The sequence below is a fragment of the Morchella importuna genome (assembly GCF_003444635.1).
Source record: "Morchella importuna strain M04M26 chromosome Unknown Morimp01GS037, whole genome shotgun sequence".
NCBI classification, from domain to species: Eukaryota; Fungi; Ascomycota; class Pezizomycetes; order Pezizales; family Morchellaceae; genus Morchella; species Morchella importuna.
This window is the reverse complement of record NW_025763434.1, coordinates 538,361-561,480: the sequence shown is the minus strand read 5'-3', so window position 1 is coordinate 561,480 and position 23,120 is coordinate 538,361. Positions and strand designations below refer to the sequence as shown.

The 23,120-nt window shown below is 50.9% G+C and overlaps 4 protein-coding genes across 4 annotated transcripts; 2 read left to right on the top strand and 2 right to left on the bottom strand.

Annotated features, from left to right (window-relative positions):
• Positions 1 to 4,883: 4,883 nt before the first annotated feature.
• LAJ45_09635 (uncharacterized protein) lies at positions 4,884 to 5,362 on the top strand (the record flags this gene model as incomplete). Its single annotated transcript, XM_046119176.1, has 2 exons — positions 4,884 to 4,889; positions 5,021 to 5,362. 2 exons carry the CDS (start codon positions 4,884 to 4,886, stop codon positions 5,360 to 5,362), a joined length of 348 nt encoding a protein of 115 aa, XP_045967746.1.
• A 492-nt stretch (positions 5,363 to 5,854) lies between these two features.
• LAJ45_09634 (uncharacterized protein) lies at positions 5,855 to 8,284 on the top strand (the record flags this gene model as incomplete). Its single annotated transcript, XM_046119175.1, has 6 exons — positions 5,855 to 6,439; positions 6,509 to 7,153; positions 7,290 to 7,463; positions 7,520 to 7,745; positions 7,853 to 7,947; positions 8,006 to 8,284. The coding sequence occupies 6 exons, from the start codon at positions 5,855 to 5,857 to the stop codon at positions 8,282 to 8,284; spliced, it is 2,004 nt and encodes a 667-aa protein (XP_045967745.1).
• A 10,546-nt stretch (positions 8,285 to 18,830) lies between these two features.
• LAJ45_09633 (uncharacterized protein) lies at positions 18,831 to 19,166 on the bottom strand (the record flags this gene model as incomplete). The annotated part of the gene is made up of 1 exon (XM_046119174.1): positions 18,831 to 19,166. The coding sequence occupies one exon, from the start codon at positions 19,164 to 19,166 to the stop codon at positions 18,831 to 18,833; it is 336 nt and encodes a 111-aa protein (XP_045967744.1).
• Positions 19,167 to 19,331: 165 nt separating this feature from the next.
• Positions 19,332 to 20,179, bottom strand: LAJ45_09632 (uncharacterized protein; the record flags this gene model as incomplete). Its single annotated transcript, XM_046119173.1, has 3 exons — positions 19,332 to 19,455; positions 19,584 to 20,008; positions 20,075 to 20,179. 3 exons carry the CDS (start codon positions 20,177 to 20,179, stop codon positions 19,332 to 19,334), a joined length of 654 nt encoding a protein of 217 aa, XP_045967743.1.
• Positions 20,180 to 23,120: the final 2,941 nt, after the last annotated feature.

Here is a 23,120-nt window from a genome sequence, read left to right as displayed (position 1 = left end):
GGGAATGCTCCCAAAAGCGCTCGACATGTTCCCGATGGTGCCGTTAACACGTGCAATTTGATGAAGTTGAAGTGAGACCTTTCCCGTATCTCGCGAATCTCCTCCAAACCTCGCTGAGCGCTCTGGGAGCCTGAGGTCTTCACAGCTTTTGTCCGATCTCTCGCATCCTTAACCGTCCTCTTGTACGCCCGGAATTCTAAAAAAGATATCCTTGTGCTTATGGAAATCCTCGAGATAGCTCTCCATATAATTCAGTGTGCTCGTCGTATGACTCCCATACTGCGCCATTAAGTGGAAGTCGATTAAGCCTCGTACACATTTCAATGCCTTTGCGAAGTCGCCCCTGACAGCCACCCCCGGGTTTCTCAAAGCAGCCGCGAGTGCTCCAAGAACGACCCGCCCCAATTTCTCATCTCCTTCCCTTGCCATTGGGTTGTGGCACGATATGCCTTGTTCGGTACTGCCAGTCCAGGGTAAGGCGCAATCGAGGCCCAAGCCTTGTCAAATTCCCCAATCGATTGTGCTTCTTCAAGAAAGCCTGAACCCACTCCATCATGTGCTTCAACATCCCTAGGTAGATATTGTGCAGAATGTCCGGTTTGTTGAGATCGTATGGATTAACCCTCGGCATACCCCAGAAAGCATTGAAGAGTGTCTTTACTGATCTCGCGACAAGGTATTCCACCGGTCCCAGGTTTCCCGGGTTCTCCCTAATAGCTTTACCCTCTCCCGGTAATCCTCGTGATCGCGCGTAGGGCTCCGGCGAGTGCTCCCAAGACTGTGGAATTCCACCTTGCATCTTGGACAAGAGCTAGTACTAATATTTTGTAAGTTTGAATGCTCAGGTTGATCAGCGATCCAACCCGACAACACCGGAAAGCATAGACGTTCGTACCCGTCGGCGCATGCGATTAGCTCGCCTTCCTGAGAGCACTCCCGAATGCTCTGAAAGATCTCCCCAAGGGCGCGATGCAGCGCCATTTGACTCTGACGTCGTAAAGCGGAATTAGCGAGTGAGTTCTTCCCGAGCTTAGGTGGGACTGGCAGTAGCCCTAGGAGAATTAACGAATGCCCGGTGGGCTTGCTCCGGACCGATGACTTGATGTTCCCGATGGTAAGATAGATTGGCCAGGCTTTCTTGTCCCCACTAAAATTTGTCAAATGTGTGCCATCTGACGCGCATATAATTGGTACCACAGTCGACCCCTCCGGTAAGGTATTCTGTCCAGAAAGCATTAGCGACTGCCTCTAGAGCACTTGTGAGGCTTACCAGACCTGCGTCTCCCACCACCAATCTCCCGTATGCATTTCCCCGTACATTCTCTCGCCAGATTCATTATGCTCTACCACTGGCGCGTACACCAATGACTCCCGAAAGGCCCGTTGGCCTAGAAGATATCGCACAATTACCATTGGATCCCGGTAATAGTAAGGGATTTTCTCTCCCCCAATATCCACCTCCGAATGATGCCAGCTCGCCTTTCCCAATATGTCATTCATTTCGTCCAACCTCTTTATAAAACCTCGCCCAGTCCTGTAGGAGCATTCGCCACTGCTTGACGGAGCGTGTAGAAAGAAACTGTCGATATTTCCTTGTGAGGCCTTCGACAGTATGAAATAACGTGCCATTCTAAACTCGTATGCTGAGTTGAATGGGTGCCACGGGTATCGGAGAAGGTTTTGTGAGCATTCGTCGTAGTCCTCCGAGCGGTAGAGACGCTCCCCAGCACCCTCGTAAATCGTTGTCGCTGCCTCATGCCTATTTGCATCTCCATCTGTCTCTTCCATCATAAAATATGATTCGGATTCCAGATCTGAATTATTATCGGGATCTTGGTCATGATAATTGATACTGTTGCTCTCCGAACTATCCGAGTCGTCATGGGCATCTGAATAGGAATCGTGAATGCCTTCCGGGCTGTCGTGAGTGTCATCGGGTGCCTCTTGATCGCGCTCCAGGAGTAAAAATTGGTTTCCCAGCCATTCATCTGCTTCAAATGGATGTGTAGTTCGAAGATGTTTATCGAAGTTCGCGGAGGAGCTGTACCGCTTGCTGCAAAAGGGGCAAGACGATTTCATTGAAGTCTCATGATGCTAGCAAAGCACTCCTGAGTGCTCTAAAAATTTGGTTTCTGCCAAGGCCGAGGAGGCTCTTTCCTGCAGGTGCTGCTGCAGAGTGCTCGAATGATTTGATTTGTCAGCCAATGAGGCTCCTCTCACCTGCACCCCGGTCGGCAAGGCTGATTTTCAATACGAGTCTGATGTCATACATCACCAACCTAATACAAACATCAACACCAACACGAAGAAACACCCACCACCCCAATCAGGCGGCCAGTTATGCTAGATTCTATCGCCCTGAGCATCTGCACTCTCTCCCTGAGCACTCGCGGAGTCTCTTCAGATCGAGACAGTGTTCTCAGCGCCAAATTCAACACTAATATCGACTACGAGCTCAAAGAATACATTCTCTCCGAATCAGCTTCCTAGAGGACAGAGTACCAACACCAACAAGAACACAAGCACCAACCCCAACACCAGAATGTTATCGACGTCACCATTGGTACCGTCAGAGCATCCCCGAGTGCGCCTGGAGCATTTAGATCAACGTCATATATTGAAGCAAACATTGAGTACGAGCACCCTCGAGTGCTTCTAGAGCATTCGTGGGTGCTCTCGGAAGCGTGATAAGCTCAAGAAAAAAGCTGATCGTACTCGGTATAAGAGCACCCCTCCCTTCCTTCAAGTTCGTGAGAAGTTCCTAACCACCTTCAAGTTCTCCTCTACCTATCACTTCAAGTTTTCCATTGCTTTCAACATTACCTGTTGAAATCTCATCCTTCAAGTTCCTCCGTTTTCAAGCGATTTAACCTTTGCAATCTTTATAAATAAGATGGTATTTCTCTCTCCTAATCCAATTAATTTTAGAACCATACTCACCACAGTGATACATTAACATTATCAGACTCCAAACACCGCTCAGAGCACTCCCGGTAGCTCACAGAACATAAATCAACTTCCCAATAAGAAGCGCTTGCGTGACATAGACGAAGACGATAACGAAAAGACCCACCGAAAAACCAAGAAACACAAATCGTCCCGAAAACATAAGAAACACCGAACTTCCTCAGGTCGCAAATCGTCCCGCAAAACTGTCAAGCCTATCCCGGAGGAGATACCAGAAACACCCCCTAAGCAGTCGCCAGTGCTCTCCGGGTTCACCCCGATCAACAAGAGCCGAAAACAAAACCCTGTACCTCCACCAATCCGGACTGAAACCCGGACTCCGCCAAATACTAACCTAGCTCCATCGGACACTGAAGGGATCTTCCCGAGTAACTGGGGAGCAACCCTAACTGATTCCGACTCCTTTCCCGACTTTAGTTCCGAACCCTCTGAACCATACATAAGTGACGATCAAGACCCAGCAACAGGTCCAGCAACAGGCCCACTAGCAGCAGTCTCCACTGCTTCCTCAGCACGCAGCAGTGCTTCACCAGAGGCCCTTGTACGGACGACCGTACTTAGGGTTAGTGCTACCCCACCAGCACCCGCTAGTGCTCCACAAAAGAACGTTGCCCGGAAGACCATAGTCCCAAGTCAAGTTCTCACTCGGTCCAAGTCTAGTGCAGTCCGCTCAACAGGCCCAGCAGCAACAGGCCCAGCAACAGGCCGCTCAACAGGCCCAGCAGGCTCTACTACTCCCTCACCAGCACCCGTCAGTGCTCCACCGAAGGTTCTTGCACCGGAGACCCCTACATTCAAGCCCCGACGCCCCTCTCGGTTATTTTCTAGTGCAAGCCCGTCCGAACTAATAGACCACCCCTCACCAGTACGACAGAGACTAATTAGACCCGAGCCATCGCCGATTGTCCAAGAGACATCCCCGAGTGTTCAAGAGACATCCCCGAGTATTCAAGAGACATCCCCGAGCTCGACCGCATTCAAGATGACTCAAGCAAGCAAAGCGAAGATGACTTTAGGTCTACTCAACCTACCTAGAGTGTACACCAGCATCCGCAACAGCCTAAAGGCGGAAATGCAAAATGTGGGTTGGGTCAATAAAAGCACGTCCGGTATGGCTGCGTTCAATGCCCTATGCCTTTACTTGATGAACTTGCCCTCCCTCAACGGTTTTCTGCCAATTTGGACTGGGGGTGACTCCGATGCCCGTAGAGCACTGGCGAGTGCTCTACAGTGGCTCATCGCAGATGTTGGTATGAAGGATAGGTTATCAAGGGGACAGGGAGACCGTCAGTTCAAAGAGGCTGCCGGTGATAGTGATGATGATGATGACGGCGGTGGTCAGGCAGCCGGAAGACGCTCTCGCAAAGGGAAAGAGCGTGCAGTACCTCCGGAACTCGTGCGACCTTCCATAATGGTTACCGTGGTGGACCCCGATGCTCTAGGGGCATTCTTTATGCTCGTCCCACCACCTACTTATGACTGGAATGATCCCCTGAACGAACCTTCGTTCATCGGAATTTTGACCAAGATAACTTTCCCCGAGCTATGCAACTTGATCCTGAAGCACACCGCACCCGGCAGAGCAGTCAGGACTATCTGGGGGGCAATTGAGAATGTCCCCCCGGCAGCTGTTCCTCCCGTTCGGCCGGTGGAGGTACAAATTACCGATTCAGAGGAGCTCGAAGGTTGGTTGAAGAACAGCAATGCCAGGCCTCGGAGGATATTGGCGGTCCTCCACAGAGCAGGCGCGGGTGCTAACCTGGGTGGTGCGGAATCCCCCCCGTTGAACCCGGCTTTCCCTCACGTTGAGGAAGATGATTATAGCATGATCGATATTCCTGCAGAGGATTCGGATTACGAGGAGGGAAAGCACCGGATAAATGCCAAAGGACTGAGGGTATATATGCCTAGAACTGATGCCAGTAATCAAAGGCTAATTCAGACTCTTGTTAGGCGTCGCGATAGACAGCAGGATGCTATCGACGATTTAGACCCCAAATACCTTAGGAAGTATCCTTTGGGTGTCGGGGTTGCTGACCCAAACTTCTTACAGGGGACGATCTGGACACCTGCCGGGATAGCAGCCAAGAGAGCTGCTGACGCACTCGCGGCTGCTGGTGCTGGAGGTGGTGGTGGTGGTGGTGGTGGTGGAGGTGGTGGTGGTGGTGGAGGTGGTGGTGGAGGTGGTGGTGGTGGAGGTGGTGGTGGTGGAGGTGGTGGTGGTGGTGGTGGTGGTGGTGGTGGTGGTGGTGGTGGTGGTGGTGGTCTAGGACCTCCACCGCCTCCGGGCGGACCTCCTCCTCCTCCGGGCGGCGGTGGTGGTGGAGGACCAGCTGGAGGCGGTGGTGGTGGTGGTGGTGGTGGTGATGGTGGTGATGGTGGTGGGCATCATTAGTTCCCTTTGGTATAATCTCTAACTTCCCTTCCTGCGGAATTGTCACTAACCTTTTAATAGTTGTTAGGATTACTCCCTGAGCACTCGCGATAGCTATTGAGGTGCGGTACGATTTGGTGTTTTGGATTTCCCTTTGTCTTGCGAGAGTATATCAATGGATGGGTTATATCGGATAGGATTAGATTAGATTAGATTAGATTAGATTATTCCAGGTAGTAATTGCATTGCTTTTATTTCAAAGTCGAATCAAACTCCTAGATTGCTCTCAGAGCACTCGGTACCGCTTCAGAAAGTGCAGTAAAACGAGTGATGATAAATGATGCGGTTGAGTGCAGAAATTGTGGTAACATAGGATGATCCCTGCCGTAAGAGGATTAGCGGTGCAAATTTTTCTTGATTAGCGGCGCAAATTTTCTCGCCAAGAATTGATTTCTAATCGAAGATATCGCGAGTGCTCCTAGAGCACTGCGGATATTCCTGCCAGTCATCAGAATGGCTCCCACCAAGCGCTCCTCCGGTTCAGCACCTCTTGCCCCAAAGCGCCCACGACTCCCAAAACGACCTGAAGAACATGAAGATTTACTGACTGACGAGTCTGAAATATCTTACCGAACATTGACTCCACTGCCAGCCCGCACTCGGAGTAGTCAATCGACCACCGCCGCTCAAATAACTCGGAAAGGTCTTCTCCGTTCCTCCGAAACCCCCACTGGGAGGAGCAGTCCTAGGAGGGTAGAATTTCATCTCCCCGAGGATCATACTGATAATTTTGAAGCGCAGGAGGAGCCTGAGGCAATTGAGGCGCCAGAGGCAATTGAGGCGCCAGATGTGGAAGAAATAGTTGATACTAGCCACTCAGACTATGATGATGCTCCGGAGAATGACCACGAGAGCTCTGAGGAGGATGAGGATGAACCTCAAGCCCCCCCCCCATCTTACACCCAGAAGTCTCAGACTGTCGGAAAGAGACCTCATACAGTTCAGCCGACTACTGCCAGAGCACTGGGCAATGCTCGGAGGAAACCAACTGGCGCGGTAGCGGAGGTCATTGCTTCTTCCAACGTGTCGGTGGACGTGGTACAGGTTCGACTCTATCTCGCTCATTGATGCTTTTTAACATGTAAGTATTAGTGGCTAACGATTCAGAGGGGAACTCGACCGGGCGCGAAAGTAATACGTAAACAAGGTCAAGGGAGAGCAGCACCCACTTCAGCACCCAGCCAGAATGCATCCCAGAGAGCACTCCCGGCATCCCAGAGAGCACCCCCAACACCCTCACAGTCTAGGCCCTCTGCACCTGTTTATGCTCATGAGTATACCTCTTCTACGCGCCACATCGATTTTTCCTCGATGCGCTCTCGATACGGGGAGTCGTCCCCCACTTACCGGACATATCGTTCTTCACCGCCTAGCGAGGTAATTGGCGAGAACTCTGTGAGCAGTCGTCAGATTCCTTCAAGCCAACTTCACGGTCAAGGTAGATCGCGAAGAGTCTACGAAATCGAGTACCTTCCCTCATCTAGGGAGGAGGACGAGAGTACTCCGATGCCGGAAAGCGAGGGTATTTTGATTCCGGGAAGCGAGGTTAGTATTCCGGAGGACACTCACGACGTCTTTGAGAACACTGGCGACATTCCTTCGAGCCAATTGACTCAGAGGTCTGTGGTCCCTAACTCTAGGAGTGCAAATGTGCTGTCAGTGCAGGCTCAGAGGATTGAGAAGGAGTGTAGCGTGTTAATCGGGGAGCATACTCTTCTACATGAGCCCTTTCCACCTGCAGCAAGACTTTCGGTACTGGTAGTGAGCATGTGGGCAACTGCTAGTCGCCGAGTGGGGTGTTGAGTAGACCTTGATGAGGTCGTTATTAAACAGGTGAGTGCCCCCAAAAGGATTACGAGTGCTCTGGAAGCATAATTGAGAATGATAGGTCAGAAGTCTGCACTCCCGTGTCCGTTCCCACTTGATGCACGAGGTGAAAGGGCGCCTGGCGGACTCTACGATATATGGGCTTGGAGATTTTGTGGGGCCTGAGGCGAGGGCGGCTCAAGTGGAATACCTTTTGAAGAATGATCGTTTCTTGAGCCCCCAACAGCATTACGAGGTATGATGCCAGTGGATGCCCAGAGAGCACTCGGGATAGCCGGTAACAGATTCTAGACCTACCGACTGCGCTTCCTGGCTCCGGAAATTATCGATATATTGTATTTTAAATACTTCGATGGGGTAAGAATGCGAGGGGTTAGGGATCCCGAATTTCTAGAGCGGATAACCCCTACCCTTATTTGCCTGATATCGACGGCGATCTGGCACGGCATTCGGGCGTGGTCAACAGGGAGTTACGTGAAGCCTGATGATTTTCAGTCGCAGAATGAGAGTGTTGTGAGTAAGTATGGCCCGATGCCCTCATTGATATGGCGAGTGCCTTGGGAGCAATGACGGATGCTCCTAGGGCTATGCGGGATTGCCAAGCTGACATCCAAACACGAGTAGAAACGTTCAACAGGATGAGCAACACTTGGAAGGGGAGAAGTAAACAGAACCAGGAGGCAACCTTGGAGGTAATCAAAGATAACCTTCGAGAAAAGGTATGATACTTCTAGATGCCGGTAATGCGAGTGGTATTCTAAATGCTAACCCTAATAGATACGAGATAAAAAAGGGGTAACGATTGAGATTATACCGGAGGAGGGTTTTAGCGAGGACGATGAAGCTCTGGCTGCGGATCTTGCCGCATTCCGAGATGCTCGGAGAACACCCACGAGTGCTCCAGGAGGTCGGGTTGATTCCGACAGCGCCCAGGACGAAGTGATTAATGCCCGACTTCGCGGCATTGACACCGAAGAGGAGGGGGAGGAGGAAGAAGAAGAGCCGGAATTACCTGTAGCGGGGGATTACGAAGGGGGGGGGGAGGAGGATGTGTAGAACAATCACGAGTGCTAAGGGAGATAGTGGGGGATTTCTTCTGATTCGTATATTGTATTAGGGTTAGTTAGGGTGTTAAATGGCGTATTGTATTTAGTATTAGGCGGAGGATCACGGTGTTGAATACACCAATTCTCAAAGTGCAGTCGCGAGTGCTCTGAACACAGTAGAGATCGTCGTGCGAGTGATGTTTTTGTAATCTCATGGGCGAATTGTGAATACCAGAGGCCGGAACGGCGGAGAGGTGTATGCCTAGAGAGAACGGGGCGCCGACATGTAGGAATCGGTACGTCGGGCATGAGCCAGATTTCAAAGCACCCCATCCGGCAACGTCAGGGGGAGTCAGGGCAATCATTCTATCCCCAGAGCCCGCTGGAGCAGTGAAGAGTGCTCCAGGAGCAGTCAGGATATCCAACCGTGCAACTGGCGTTCTCTGGCGGGTAGAGTGACGTCCTAGTTACACCGGGCGCTATTATTTAGTGTCGGGGCCCGTTGTGCGGACTAGTGTGCGCTGGGGCGGAATATTGTGCGCCAGACCTCGCCAGGAGCACTGGCGGTATCTCTGGAGAGGTAGTTTACCTACCGAGCGCCCTGAGCGCCCTGAGCGCCCCGGGCGTCTGGCGAAGGCTACAGGTTTGCTGATGTAGGTTTTTCGGTCACTGAGACGGTAACGGTATGAGTTTCAGGTAGGGGAATTGATATACCATGAACCATAATTGCAGTTCCACTAAGCGAACAATGTTGACAGCAGCTTTGGGAGTCGAAGATAAGCAAATTTTCCTTTGGTCGAATTGTAACATCATGGCGTCGCATCCAAGGTATCCCCATCACAATCGGATAGTGTCCCAACTTTGTCACAAAACATGATGCAGTTTCTCGATGGCCGTGAATGTCTAGCGAGACATCAACAATATGAGTAATCTTTCCTGATTTGATAGGTCTGCCGTCTATAACGTCTACGTGGCGTGGTATTTTGAGTGGGGTCATGGTGAGATTGTTGTGGCGTGCAAAAGATTCATCGATGAAAGCATATCCTGAGGCTCCGGTATCAATAAGGGCGTAGGTGGGTACAAAAGTATTTTTATTCTGTGAAATTGAACAAGTTACTACAAATTGGTTCCCATCCATTTCCTCCTCTGATACCGAAAAACCAGAAATATGCATTCCAGAAAAATCCTTAAATGGTCCCTGGGCTAAGCCACTTAGTGCAGGGACAAATCTTTTGCCGACTCGTTATCGCTTCTATCACTTTCCTCTACCCTCAATGCTGCTCCTCTCATCACCGGTCTCCTTGGTTGATTTCCAGTTGCCCTTGCTTGGGGGCAATCCCTAACCATATGTCCGACTCCTCCGCAATAGAAACATCGGCCCTCAGCTAAGCGGGCGTTTCTTTCAGTAGGGGTGGGGCGACGACGTCCCCCGGACAGATCCATTGGTACATCACCTCCCGGGCGAAACGAGGGATGGTTCTCAGGAATAGGTGCATTGACAGCTGGGGCGGCAGCGCGAGGGGTAGGCACAGGATTCGCTGGTGGGGGACGAGGGGTCGGAGCAGTAGTAGCACTCCAAGGCTTTTTACTTCCTCGCTTAGCCTCTGCCGCTCGTCGTCGATTATCTAACCGTTGCAAAAGTGTCGCGCAGGCATCTACTGTCGCAGGAGTTTCATGGTGTATCATCGATTCATCGAGTTCCGCATTAATGCCCTCCATCAAAGCCTCAATCCGAGAGACTTCATCCATTCCTGATTCAGCAGCGTACCGTTGAAATTCGGCGAAATAGTCAGCAAAGGTTCGATTTCGCTGGGGGATGTTCCTGAGATTCCTTCTAGCTGTGCGCATTCGATCAGGGTCCCCGAACGCAGTATCTAAGATATCATAAAACCGCAACATGGAAGGCAAAGCGATGCCTTCTTCTCCGACATATTGTAAGAATTGATTAGCGGCAATACCCTTCAGTCGACTGAATGCATAGGATAACTTGGACTGTAGTGTGGGAAAGCGGTCGGCATTTCCCAATAGTTTAATCCTCATCTGTTGTTTGAATAGGTGTAATCTTCCTCGATCGCGATCTCCCCTAAACACCTCGGGGTCTGGAAGCTTTTCCGACCGCTGAGTAGTAGCCACAACGGGTGGTATTGGAGGCGCGGGTGGGGCATCATCACCACCAATCGGTTCTTCATCAGGGGCAACTACTTCGACAGCAACCCGCTGGGTTCGGGCAGCAGCAAGGTCTCGTTCGAACATCTCCCTTGCATTTCCAGCCTCCCTCTCCACCTCTTGTAAGTCCGTTGCATACTGAGCGAGACCATGTTGGGCCCTTTGAAGAAGTGCGTAAGCTTCTATCCCGACAGTGTTATCGACCTGTGGATGTTCTTGGAAGAAGGTTTGAAGGGTGTCGCTTAGTTGTTGGTAATCGATAGGAACGTGTTCCGACATTATAGGCTATAGTGTTGTATTGGTTGGCGATAAAGAACGGAACCTGGTGTAACGGTGGTCTATGGACGTAGGGACTATGGTGCCAAGGAATACAACCGAGGCGAGGACGTGACAATAGGCATTCAGGACTATGGGCTACGAAGTGGCTCTATCTAGTATGACAACTAGTTGAACCCTATGACGAGGCGTAGAACAAAAGTAGTATTCGTTGGGGTAGATACAGGATTTGGATTTGGATTTTTATATTGCTTTGAAGTACAGGACTTATCGCACGCCGGACCCTCCGCCAAACATAAGAGAGAAACAAAGGAAACGATGAAAGAAATTTAAAAGAAGGTACAGAAAAGAAAGGAGAAAAAACCAAAGAAACCGATCATCATTCCTCCGGGTCCTCCTCGTCCATTTCGTACCAGTCGAGTAGGTTGGTTTTTGTTGCAAACTGTAGAATCAGGTCTACGTTGAGGTTGGTAATAGCCAGTTTTCCCAAGTGGGCGGCCCCGGGATTTTGTCCATAAGTGGCCTTCGTAGTTGTGTCCATCGTGGGCAGTCGATCATGGTGTGTTTGGAGGATTGTTCCGAGCCGCATTGGCAGGGTTCAGGTTCCGTAAATGCTGCATATCTGTCTATCCTAGTGACTTGACATCGTATGCGGTGGATGAGTTTTGCTTTGGATCGGAGGAGTTTTGCTCGCTTTGGTGGGATTTTTAGGGTTCCTGGTTCGTGGTAGTTGATGAGTGGGATGGAGTTCCATTCTTCTATCATGCGTTTGGTGAGGGTATCGTTTTGTATCCATCTTTCTCTGTGGTTACCTGGTTCCTGAAAGGGTAGCATGAGTGATGCAATCCGATGTAGGCCTGTGCCTTTAATGTTTTTTATTCTGGTGGGGAGGAGTTGGATGAGTCCTTCGTTGAGTGGGTGGTCCGCAGGGTGGCAGAGGATGCGCGTCCCGTACTTCCGCGATTTGTGGTTGAGGAGGTGTTCGAGTGGGGGAAGTGCTGCCTCTTTCAGTAGTTTTTCGGTTTTGGTCCAGCGGGGTAGGCCTGTTATAATCCTGGCGGCTTCGTTGTAGAGGGGGGATAATGATCGGAGGATGTGGTCGGCTCCTGTCCACCATGCCTCCGATCCCCATAGGATGGTGGGGAGGAACCTTGGACGATGAGGTGGTGGATGGATTTTGTTGTTGATCCTGGGAGGTAGGCGATGTTTCTGATTCTGCCTAGGGCTATGAGGCCTTTGGCGATGGTTTCTTCGATGTGTGGTCGGAAGGAGAGCGTTGAGTCCAGCCAGACTCCTACGTATTTGAGTCTATCTTTGGGGTGGATTTCTTCTTTTGCGATTTTTACCGAGTTCTTAGGGTCCGGGGTGCTTGATGTTGTGGGTTTGAAGAAGACGAGGTCGGATTTTTGGGGTTCATATTTGATGTTAAGGGGTTCTGCTTTCTTAATTCTTTCTTCCATCCTTTCGTTGAGTCTTTTGGTGATGAAGAGAGGGGACTTCGCGAGTTGGATGAGTGCGTCGTCGTCGATGTAGGTGGTGTTGATTTCTTTGGGAGAGTTGGTGGGGTCTGTTATTACCCCGGCGTATATCATAAATAGTACTGGGGATAGGGGGGATCCTTGGGGTAGTCCTGAGGAATATGGTCGTGGTGGTTCCAGTTCGTGGTTAAATTGGAATTGAAGTGTTCGATTGGTGTTGAATTCCTTGCACCAGGTCGTCAGGTATGTTGGAAATCTTTGTTGGGTCATGATCTCGGCGAGTAGGAGGTGGTCGACACAGTTGAAGGCTCCTTGTATGTCGTTTGTGAGGAGTGCTGGTCTGTCTGGGGTAGTTCCTGTAGTTCGCTTGATCAGGAGGTTTTGTTGGATGGGCGTGAGCGTGCGGAGTAAGGCATCGATCGCTGAGATAGTTGGTCTGCCTCCGAATTGGTCTTTACTAAGGGTTTCCAGGATGGTTCCGGCAGTGCATAATCTTGTTGCCACTATCTTTTCCAGTACTTTGCTAAAGCATTGTAGTAGGGAGATGGGTCGGTAGGCTTTGGCCGATGAGTAGTCGGATTTTCCTGGTTTCGGGATTGGTATGCATTTTGCCACTTTCCATCGGTCCGGTTGGACTCCATGTCGGAGCATGGCTGAGAACATGTCCTGGAAGAGTTGGGTGTTTGACTTAATTGTTGCCTGTATGAAAGGATATGGTATGTTGTCAGGGCCAGTGGCCGAATGTGCTGGGCATGATTTGATTGCGGACGTGATTTCTTCTGTTGTTACTTCCTGGAAATCGTCACTAAGGTCAAAGGATGGGGGTCTGATTTGGAGTGGGGGGTTGTTGGGGGACGTCCAATTTGTGGGGAAGAGTTGGGCTCTTAGAGCTTGGCACTTCCCCGCAAACGTTTCTTCACCTTGTATAGTTGGGATTGTAATGTCCCTTGTTTTCCCCGTGTTGATAGTTTCCAGATGGCACTTCCCTTGGCCTCTGTGAGTTCTTTTTCCCTTTGTTCCGCTTTGGCTTCGGATTGCTGCCGTCCATTTCTGCTGGTTTTCCTGAAGATTCCCTTCTTCGTCCTTTTGGGTGTTTCTGCTTTCCTTTCTAGTGTGTTGAGGGTTGATTTGATTTCTTTCAGCTCTGGGGTCCACCATTTCTTAGATTTGATGTGTCCTTGGCTCCATGGGGTCACCTGATCTATCAGGTTATCTATTGTTCGAGTATGAAGTCGACCGATTGCTTTGTGTGGTTCTGGCATTCCCATGCTTCGGGGGGGAACTGGAGGCCTGAGATGTTCTCTTCCAGTTTTTCCCAATTCGTTGTGCCATAGTCTCCTGGGGGTGTGGGGGGGCTTCTCTATTGTAGTTGTAGGATGGTTTTCCCATGGTCGGATCCGGCTCCATGTCGGTCAATGTTCCACCGGACGTCATGGTCCAGTACTGGTCCTTTGACTAAAGTCAAGTCAATGATGGTCGGTCTGTTGTTGTTTCTGGGGAAATGTGTGAATTCGCCTGGTTCGTTAAGTAGGGATAGCCTTTGTCGATCGATCCATCTCTTTATTTTCCTGGATCCGGGTTTGTCCGTTCTGATTGTGTTGGTGTAGTCGTGGGATCTGTGCCCATACCAGAGTTGGTGGTGGCTGTTGAAGTCTCCCATGACGAGGCAGTTTTGGATGGTGGTTATCTGTCTGGAGATTTCTGCGAAGGGTCCGCTTCGTCCTGGTGAGTATATGTTGAGGATCTGTGTTTTCTGATTCTGGATTTCCACTGTGACGGAGACGATGAAATTACTGTGGGTGTAGTGGTGTTTTGGTTTCAGGTTGGCGTGTTTCCTGATGTATGTGGCGGCTTTAGTGCCCTTGTTGCTGGCTGTGAATAGGTAAAAGAGAGGGGATTCCGGTGGGTGGCCGTCTTTGTTGTTCCATGGTTCTTGTAACAAAAGGAAAAGTATGTTGTGGTCCTGTTCTGCTTCCTCCACTACTGACTTTGTTGTAAGCTCGTTTTTCGCACAGTTCAGTTGCTGTGCGATGGCCGTTGTTCTTTTGATGTGACTCATTGGGTGTTATCCATGGCTGCATCTTCTTGGGGGGGGTCTTGGGCCGGGATGACGATGGGTATTGGTAGTGGGCTTGGGTTTGTGTCTGGTCCAAGTTTGTTTATGATGCGGGCTTTGGTACGTTCTGGGCAGTTGGCGTCTGTTGCTTTGTGTGGGGCCTTGCAGTGGTAGCATCGGATGGGTGTATGGATGCATCTGGTACCTCCTGGGCATTCTGAGCATGGGTGTTCCTTTGTTTGGTGGTCCTCTGCACAGTGTCCGCATCTCCCGGTTTGGTGGGAGCATCTTTCGTGTCGGTGGCCATATTCTAAGCATTTGGAGCATTGGGTTTCTGGGTTGGCTGGGAGGTAGTTGTCGATTTTGCATTGCCGGTCGAATAGGGTAAGATATCTCAGTCCGAGGTTGTCTTTTGTATATTGTCCTGGGAGTGCGATGATCATTGACGAGTGCGTTTTCCCTGCTCTAGCCTCAGGTCTGCTTAGCCATCTGGGGATTTGTGCCATTTCGAAGGTGGTTCCGTAGTTGCTTCTGACTTCTGAGGCCATGACCTGTCCTGCTTCATAGCCGTCTCCGATTGTTGTTGGGATTCCGTGTACGATAAATTTGGACCATCTGGAGTTGACCCTTATGTCAACGAAGGGGACCTTGAGTTCTCTTAGGGCTGATTCAATTTCTTGTTTGTATTCGAAGACTTTTGAGGCGGGGGTAGCAAATTTCGTTTCTAGCACGATGTTGTTCTTTGAGGTTTTCCTGGCGGCGATAAGCTGGCAGTCTGGGTTTTCGATTTTTGAGTTGATTCTTGTTCTGATGTCGGAGGGGGTGACTGGTGATTCTTTATTTGTTTCAATGACTATTTCCCTGTTGATTTTGGTGACTTCTGGTTTGAATAGTGGGTCCACCTTAGGTTTGGGCTTCCTCCTGTTTGTGACCATGGTGTATTCGGGGTTGGCGTTTCCTGCTGCGATGGATGCGTAGGATTTTGGTGCTTGTGGGATTGGTGTTTCTTTTCCTTTTCCTTTTGGTTGATGTTGAGCATGGTTGGAGTTATTGATGGGTGCGGGGGGAGGGGCGGGGATGGTGGCAGCGGTGACGGCGGCGGTGGTTGTGGCAGTTCTTCCTTCGGCGGCCATTTGGTTGTTGTGCCTGTTGATGGAGAGATTGGTGAGTTGGTGTTGTAGGCGGTGGAGTTTCTCGGATGTTTTGTCCTGGTTCTTTGTCATTTCGAACATTTGTTTGGCCAGGGTGTCGACGGTGTGCTTGAGGGATTCATTTTGGACGGATAGGACTTCGATGGTGGCTTTCAGATTCTTGTTGGTTTGTTCGGTTGCCTTGTTGAGGGGTTCGAGCGCCACGGTGAGGGCATTTCTAATTACCCACGAGATGTAATTGAGATCCATTCTGGCATGGGTTTCTTGGGGGACGATGCTAGGGTGGATGTAGTCATACTTTGGTGCGTATGGTTCATTGTATTGGGTATATTCGGCGAAGATAGAGAAGGGTTCGCCGCTGGGTTGGGTTTGCTCGATCGTGGTGGACTGTGTTTGTTGGATGGATTGACTGGATTGGGTGTCGGCAAAGCGTGGGGGGGCTGGGGTTCCTGGGGGGGGGGCTCCTGCAAACCAGGAGCTCAGAGAGGCTTGTTGGGACATGGTTGATGTTCCGGTTCGAGTTGGGTTTGGGAAGACTTCTGATAGAGTTCTTTTCCTGCCCGCGGTGTTTGGTGGGTTGGGTGGTGAGGCCAGGTTGTTGGTTGGTTTCGCTGCGGTCGCGAGACTTTAGGCGAGGGCTTGAGGGGTAGAAAGTTCACAACTCAGGGACTAGAGCGTGGATGACTTCGCGTACGAACAGATGTGCGATAAGATACCAATAGATTACGGAGTCTATTGACATACAGGATCGTGTTCGAGTAAAAGTTTTATCGAAAGTGCAGGCCAAAAGTTTTATCGTTCGAAAGTTTTGGTGTTGCGAGGGTAGATACAGGAGGTTCCGTGAAGAGAAGAGGAAAGGAAGGAAAACATGAAAAGGCACGAGACAACACCCCCTTATATATCCAACTCCTAGTCCGTTGATGACCAATATCTTGCGTAACGGAAACCGAAAGAACATAACAGAAAACCCATTACAAATCATAGTCCAACTGCGCGATTCCTTCTCTTCACAACCCAATCTATCACCTTAGCCGAAATATAATATTGCCGTTACAGTATGCTAGATTTGGCCAGGTTGGAGGCATCGGTCTCAACCTTGGTGGCAAGCTCAGCATCAAAGAGGGCTAATACGGGGTCGGATTGGAACGCCTCTTTCAGCAATTCGAACGCACGCACGCCTTCCTCAGACCAGGTAAACTCGGTGTCCTTGTCTCTTCCGACAGTTAGTGTCGGGTTCGGTTAAAACCAGACCGAACTCCTGCTACGGGTAACCACGTTGATCCTCGGAACTTGGATAGGAGTTCGCTTTTAAAAGCGGGGTACCCGTCGAACTTAGGAGGGTAAGAATCAATTCCCTCTATCCATCCCACAAAAACTTCGATTTTTCCACACACAACACCAAATTTATCACCTCTTCTCAGCAACAGTGCTTTTCTTTATTCTATTCCTCTCTTTGTTCATTGCGGTCAATTCGTCTATCGTACAACCGCTTTTATCTAACATTAGTCTATCTCGCCTGGAGACGAGGCTTAGATCCTCAACATGTCCGGTTATTACCGATCTCCTAGAGTTGGATGCTGGTAACTCTGTATATGCTCGGAGAGTTGCTCGGAAACCTGTCCGATCACGGAGTGCTGTGAGGTAGGCATGGTTCAGTGGGGCTTGTAACCTCCTCTCACTCCCGCTAATGTTTCCACAGACAAGGTGTTCCTCGAGGTTTGGAGACCTCGACCTTCGACGGCCATTTCAACCAGGTTCTGTTTCTGACTCGGGAGGATTTCCCTCGTCCTTATCCCTTCTTCCAACAAGGGGACAGGAGTGTTGGTCAGGCTCGTGTCCATGCGGCAGCGAGGGAGAAACGGGAACAGGTGCGGTGGATGCGGGAGGAGATTGAGCGAGATGGGAGGGGAGCGGAGTGGATGCGGCAGAGAGTGGTACAAGAGGAGCGGAATGAGAGACAGAAACTGGCACTCGAAGCGCATTACGAGGCATGGTGGCGCCAGAAGAAAGCCAGTTATCCTCCTCTTCCAGACCCTGCCTGTCGTCATCGTGGACGGAGGGACATTGACTTTGGTTGGGACTGGGGCCCAGATGGGAAATGGGGTCCTCTGGTCAATGGGGCTATCAGGATTTTCTAGTAGCGATCCTAGATGTGGTCTCCTTTCGAGCGAAGCTGGGCGCTATATCCCTTTGAGCGAATGTGGGCGCTATAACCCTTTAAGCGAATGTGGGCGCTATAACCCTTTGACGGATACAGTGGAGACCATAGTAACGTGTTAGCCTCTCCCATGCCAGCCCGAGCTGAATAAAAGAAAGCTAACTGCTTGGTTATTTCAGCGTTGAGAGTGGTCCCCGATGTTCAGGTAGATTTTTCCCTTTCGTGGTGTTCTTTAAGTGAGGAGCTTAAAGTTATACTGTAACGGGGGTGCTAGGATGGGGCACGACCGTGACATCGAGCAAAATAGAAATGGTAAACGGGGAACGATGGATTATCATTGGGCTCGTTCGATCCAAAGATGGAGTTTATTTGTTTGATCGTATTTGTAGTCTAGAAACTTAATAACTTTAAGGGGTCTCCTCGCTAGTAAAGATTCCATGACTCCCCGAGTTCAAACTGAGGGGCAACCGAGTACTTTTTATCGAAGTTCCGCCCCTTTTTTCCCGCTTTTCTCTCTAGGCCGTCCGTTCCTCCCTAGTCCGGGGACACCGCGAATTTTTTTTCTATGAGGGGGGAGAGGAGTTGCTGCCACACCTCGGACGAACTTCCGCCCAAGTCAAATCACGCAATCTCTGCCAAGAGCTGGTCGGGATACTAAGAACTAGTGGAAACAACCGACCAGATAGCAATTGCTTATTCAATTTGTTTTAGAACAGATTTGGTGTTTTGTAAAGCGAGGTTTGCTTTTAGTAGCTTGGGTCGTACTCCTACTCCCCCTCAAAGGTGCACCGGGCTGAAACAGGAGGGTTCCGGCGGTTCGACACTCCGGGGGTTATTTTTGGGGGTCTAAAACGTGTTTATTTTTCAGTGTTTCCTCAACTCCGCAATCCGTTCATTCAACCACCCCAAATGGACTGGAGCATCGTCAGGATCCTTTCTGACGTGGTAAAGCATATTTTCCGGGCATCGGTTGCTAAGTTATTGCGCCTCAAAGATTGACTGCCAGGGTAGGGTAACTTATGTTTGGGGTTACCCTTCTTTATTTGTCATGCTCATCCTTCTGCTCTAGTTTTGGTCCAGTTGCCTAGCTTGCCTTGTAAGACTTCTTGCTCGCCAGGATCCCTACCCTCCATACCAATAGAGGTAGGGGCTCATCTGCCCTTGTCTTCACCCATCGATGAAGAACAAGCGGTGATTACCCTAGGGTCGCATGGCTTGACTGGTAGAACAGGTACTTTTGTTACAGCCCTACTGTGGCTCTGTTACACGAGCTATCCGGTTGGCAGAAGCTTGGTCAATGGGTTGTGGTAAGCTTCATACCACTGGACCGGAGCATCTCCTTCCATCAGGTTGCGGGCATAACGGATCCTAACCTCTTCGGAGGTAAAGGACTGCCTCTCAATGGAGAAGACATTCTCACATTGCCGGATGAAGGTCTCCACATTGTCTGTTTTGCCTTTGAACTTGGCCGGAGGGGGTGCCTTGGGTTCTCGGGCCCTGGAGGCAGCGGAGGGTGTGAGGGGACCAGAGGTCTCATGAACTGTGGCATAGAGGCCAGTAGTTCCTTCTGTTGCTTCTCCAGCTTCTTCCTGACGGATCTCCGCCATCCTCTTCTGTCTCCATCCTCAGGCTCCGAGTCTGAACTGTCTGAGTACCCTCCTGGGTTGGGAGCGCCACCAACCGGGGGTACAAATCCATCTCCTCCACCATTACCCGCTGGTTCTGGGTTCTGGTTTTCCCCACCGGGATTTCCTTCTGGCTGGAGGTTCCTCCTAGGTGACACCAGGGGTGGTGAGCCTCTGTGAGATTCCGGGGACAACCCCTGGCGAACCCAGGCTGGAGGGAGCCCAGAGGGACCACTCCTGACCGGTGTCTGGGAGTAGTAGTCGTCTTCTCCTATTGGTTATCGGGGGGGCCAAGCTAGGCCACCTGCCAGCGGGCTCGCTGGAGCTCTTTGAGGAGGGAGTGATGAGCCTCCAATAGCCGATGGCATCATCAGGGGGAATGTTCTCTGCCTGATAGACCTGACGAGACACGCTGCAAAGTGGTTCACCCTTTGGTGGAAGATTCTCATGGCCACTCTGGACAAGGCCCTGGAGTTCTGCGGAGGTGCGGGGTTGGGGACAGGTGCTGGTGTGGGCATCCTGGCGATGGAGAGCCTTCCCTCATTGATTGCTCTCTGGATTTCCTCCAGAAAGTTGGAAGGCATGGCCGGGCTTGTCCACTGAACATCCTCCATCTCATCCATTCCTAAGTCATCTTTCTGGGCATAGCTCTGAAGCTGAGCCTGGACTGAGGATACCTGTTCTCGCATGTAGCCGGAGGCATCCCTGAGCAGGTCTGCCTCAGCTTCTTGTCTTTCTTGCACCAAGGCTAGCGCATTGCCGGCCTTGATGACTTCCTGTTGCAGGCTGTGCTTGAGGTAGCGCTGCAACTCCACAAAGAAGTCCTGTAGGGTGACTTCATCGGTATCTTGCCAGGTGGGCTCACATCAGGGGATGTAGGACTAGAGCACCGTCCTGGGCTTGTGGATTAACTGTGTCTGACCCTCTTGGAATTCTAAGGCTGCTGGTTGCCATTCAATCTGAAGAGGCACTTGGGGAGCCGGGAGGGTAGACATGTTGTCAGAGGAAAGAATAATCTGAAGGTGACTTGAGCACTAAAGATTATCTGTAATGGGGACAGTCTTTCCACGTATCGCTAGAATCCGATAGAAAGATGTGGCCGTGCAAGATAGAAATCAGGTTTAGATTATTCAAAGATTCTTTCGCTTAAAACTCAATAATCTTTAAGGGCTCTGCTACCGATGATTCCAGATGTAGATCAGGATTCGGATAGTTGGGTGGGAATGATCCTGAGTACTTATACTCCAAACGAGTCTATTCTCTGCTCCTACTTCCTTACTAAGTTCCGGTGCTGCCTTCTAGCGGAAGGGAAGCAATACCATCGCTACCCCGCTGTAACGGAGCCATTTCAACTGTCTGGTGTATGAGTACCCACAGGGCCCGGTTACATGCTGAGAGTTATTGTTAGAAGCCAGCTGCACAGTGACATGCAAGTACCGGCAGTGTGGTTAGCTACCAGCTGTCAGAGTAACTACATTCTGAGCGCTAGGAAGAGGATCTACTCATGGGAGCAACGACTGACGAGTCTGTGCCTCGCCAATGATTAGAAGGCCAGCCAGAGTGGAGCTCTGAGTGCTCGGCGATCCTCTACATCCTCTGAGCATGGGAAGTCCGCCGGTAACGGAAAGGATTATGCCTGGGAAGTCTACAATAAGCGAAAGCTCTACAGCAATGATTAAGCTTACACCTGAGCGGCAGCTCATTCATGCAGGCCCCCTGTTGTGTGGCAACAACGGCTGCAGGTGTTACAAAGGCTTTGACTAAGGGCGGTTGCCTTCGGAACCGGAAGCACTCGTTCACGCTTAGAGAGAAGCGGGGTAGCGATGGTATTGCTTCCCTTTCCACTGGAAGGCAGCGCCGGAACTTAGTAAGGAAGTAGGAGCAGAGAATAGAGTCCTTTGGAGTATAAGTACTCAGGATCATTCCCGCCCAACTGTCCGAATCCTCATCTTCATCTTTATCTGGAATGATCGGTAACAGAGCCCTTAAAGATTATTGAGTTCCAGCGATAGTATCTTTGAATAAATCTGCACCTGATTTCTATCTTGCACGGCCGCGTCTATTCTATTGGATTCTAGCGATACATAGATAGGCTGCCCCCGTTACAGATAATCTTTAGTGCTCAAATCACCTTCAGATTATTCTTTTCCTCTTACAACATGTCCGCCCTCCCGGCTCCCCAAGTGCCTCTTCAGATTGAATGGCAACCGGCAGCCTTAGAATTCCAAGAGGGTCAAACACAGTTGATCCACAAGCCCAGGACGGCGCTCCAGTCCTACATCCCCGGATGTGAGCCCACCTGGCAAGATACCGATAAAGTCACCCTGCAGGACTTCTTCGCGGAGTTGCAGAGCTACCTTAAGCACAGCCTGCAACAAGAAGTCATCAAAGCCGGCAATGCGCTAGCTTTGGTGCAAGAAAGACAAGAAGCTGAGGCAGTCCTGCTCAGAGATGCCTTCGGCTATATGCAACAACAAGTCTCCTCAGTCCAGGCACAACTCCTGAGTTATGCCCAGAGAGATGACTTAGAAGCGGATGAGATGGAGGACATTGAGTGGACAAGCCCGGCGATGCCCCCTAACTTCCTGGAGGACATCCAAAGAGCCATCAATGAGGGAAGGCTCTCCATCGCCCGGATGCCCACACCAGCACCTGTCCCAAATCCCGCACCTCCGCAGAACTCCAGGGCCTCATCCAGAGCGGCCCTGAGAACTTTCCACCAAAGGGTGAACCCCTTTGCAGCGTTTCCGGTCAGGTCCATCAGGCAGAGGACTCTTCCCCTGATGATGCCAGCGGCTATTGGAGGCTCACCTCTCCCTCCTCAGAGAGCCCCAGCAAGCCCTTTGACAGGTGGCCTAGCTAGGCCTCCCCGACAGCCTATAGGAGACGATGACTACTACTCCCAGACACCGGTTAGGAGGGGTCCCTCCGGGCTTCCCCCAGCCTGGGTTCGTCAAGGGTTATCCCCCGAATCCCACAGAGGCTCACCACCCCCGGAGTCACCTAGGAGAGACCTCCAGCCAGAAGAAAACCCTGGTGGAGAAGACCAGAACCCTGAACCAGCGGGTAATGGTGGAGGAGATGGAATTGTTCCCCCGGTTGGTGGCGCTCCCAACCCAGGAGGGGATTCAGATAGTTCGGACTCGGAGCCTGAGGATGGTGACAGAAGAGGGTGGCGGAGATACCTCAGGAAGAAGTTGGAGAAGCAGCAAAGGGAGCTTCTGGCCTCCATGGCCCAGTTCATGAGACCTCCGGCCCCCTCGCACCCCTCCGCTGCCTCCAGGGCCCGAGAACCCAAGGCACCCCCTCCGGCCAAGTTCAATGGCAAAGCAGATAATGTGGAGACCTTCATCCGGCAATGTGAGAACGTCTTCTCCATTGAAAGCCAGTCCTTTACCTCCGAAGAGGTTAGGATCCGTTATGCTGGCAACCTGATGGAAGGAGATGCTCCGGTCAAGTGGTATGAAGCCTATCACAACTCCATTGACCAAGCTTCTGCCAACCGGATAGCTGGAATGCCTGTAGTGTTGGATGAGAGATGGAAGCGCTGGGATTCCTTTGTGGATGCCCTCAGAGCAGCCTTTGGTGAAGCCATCTCTAGGGATGATGCGGTAGCCCAATGGAACACCCTTACCCACACAGCTAAGGGAGGAATAGACTCCTTCCTGAATAGTATTATTCAGCTGATGTGGAAGACTGGCTACGAGGGTCAGTTAGTGGATGATAAGATCCTTAGCTCCCTCCTCCCGGACCTAGGCATGAGTTGGGCCCTCTTTACCCCCAAGCCAAAATCCTTGATGGAGCGGATAGCTGCTCTAAGGGAGCTAGGACACACCCATGAGAGGTACCAGGCGGTAGTAGCTGAGAAAGCACCCGCCAGGACCAAGAAAGATCCCCCTGCTGAGAAGGAACGGCACCCCAAAAGGAAGAGAGAAG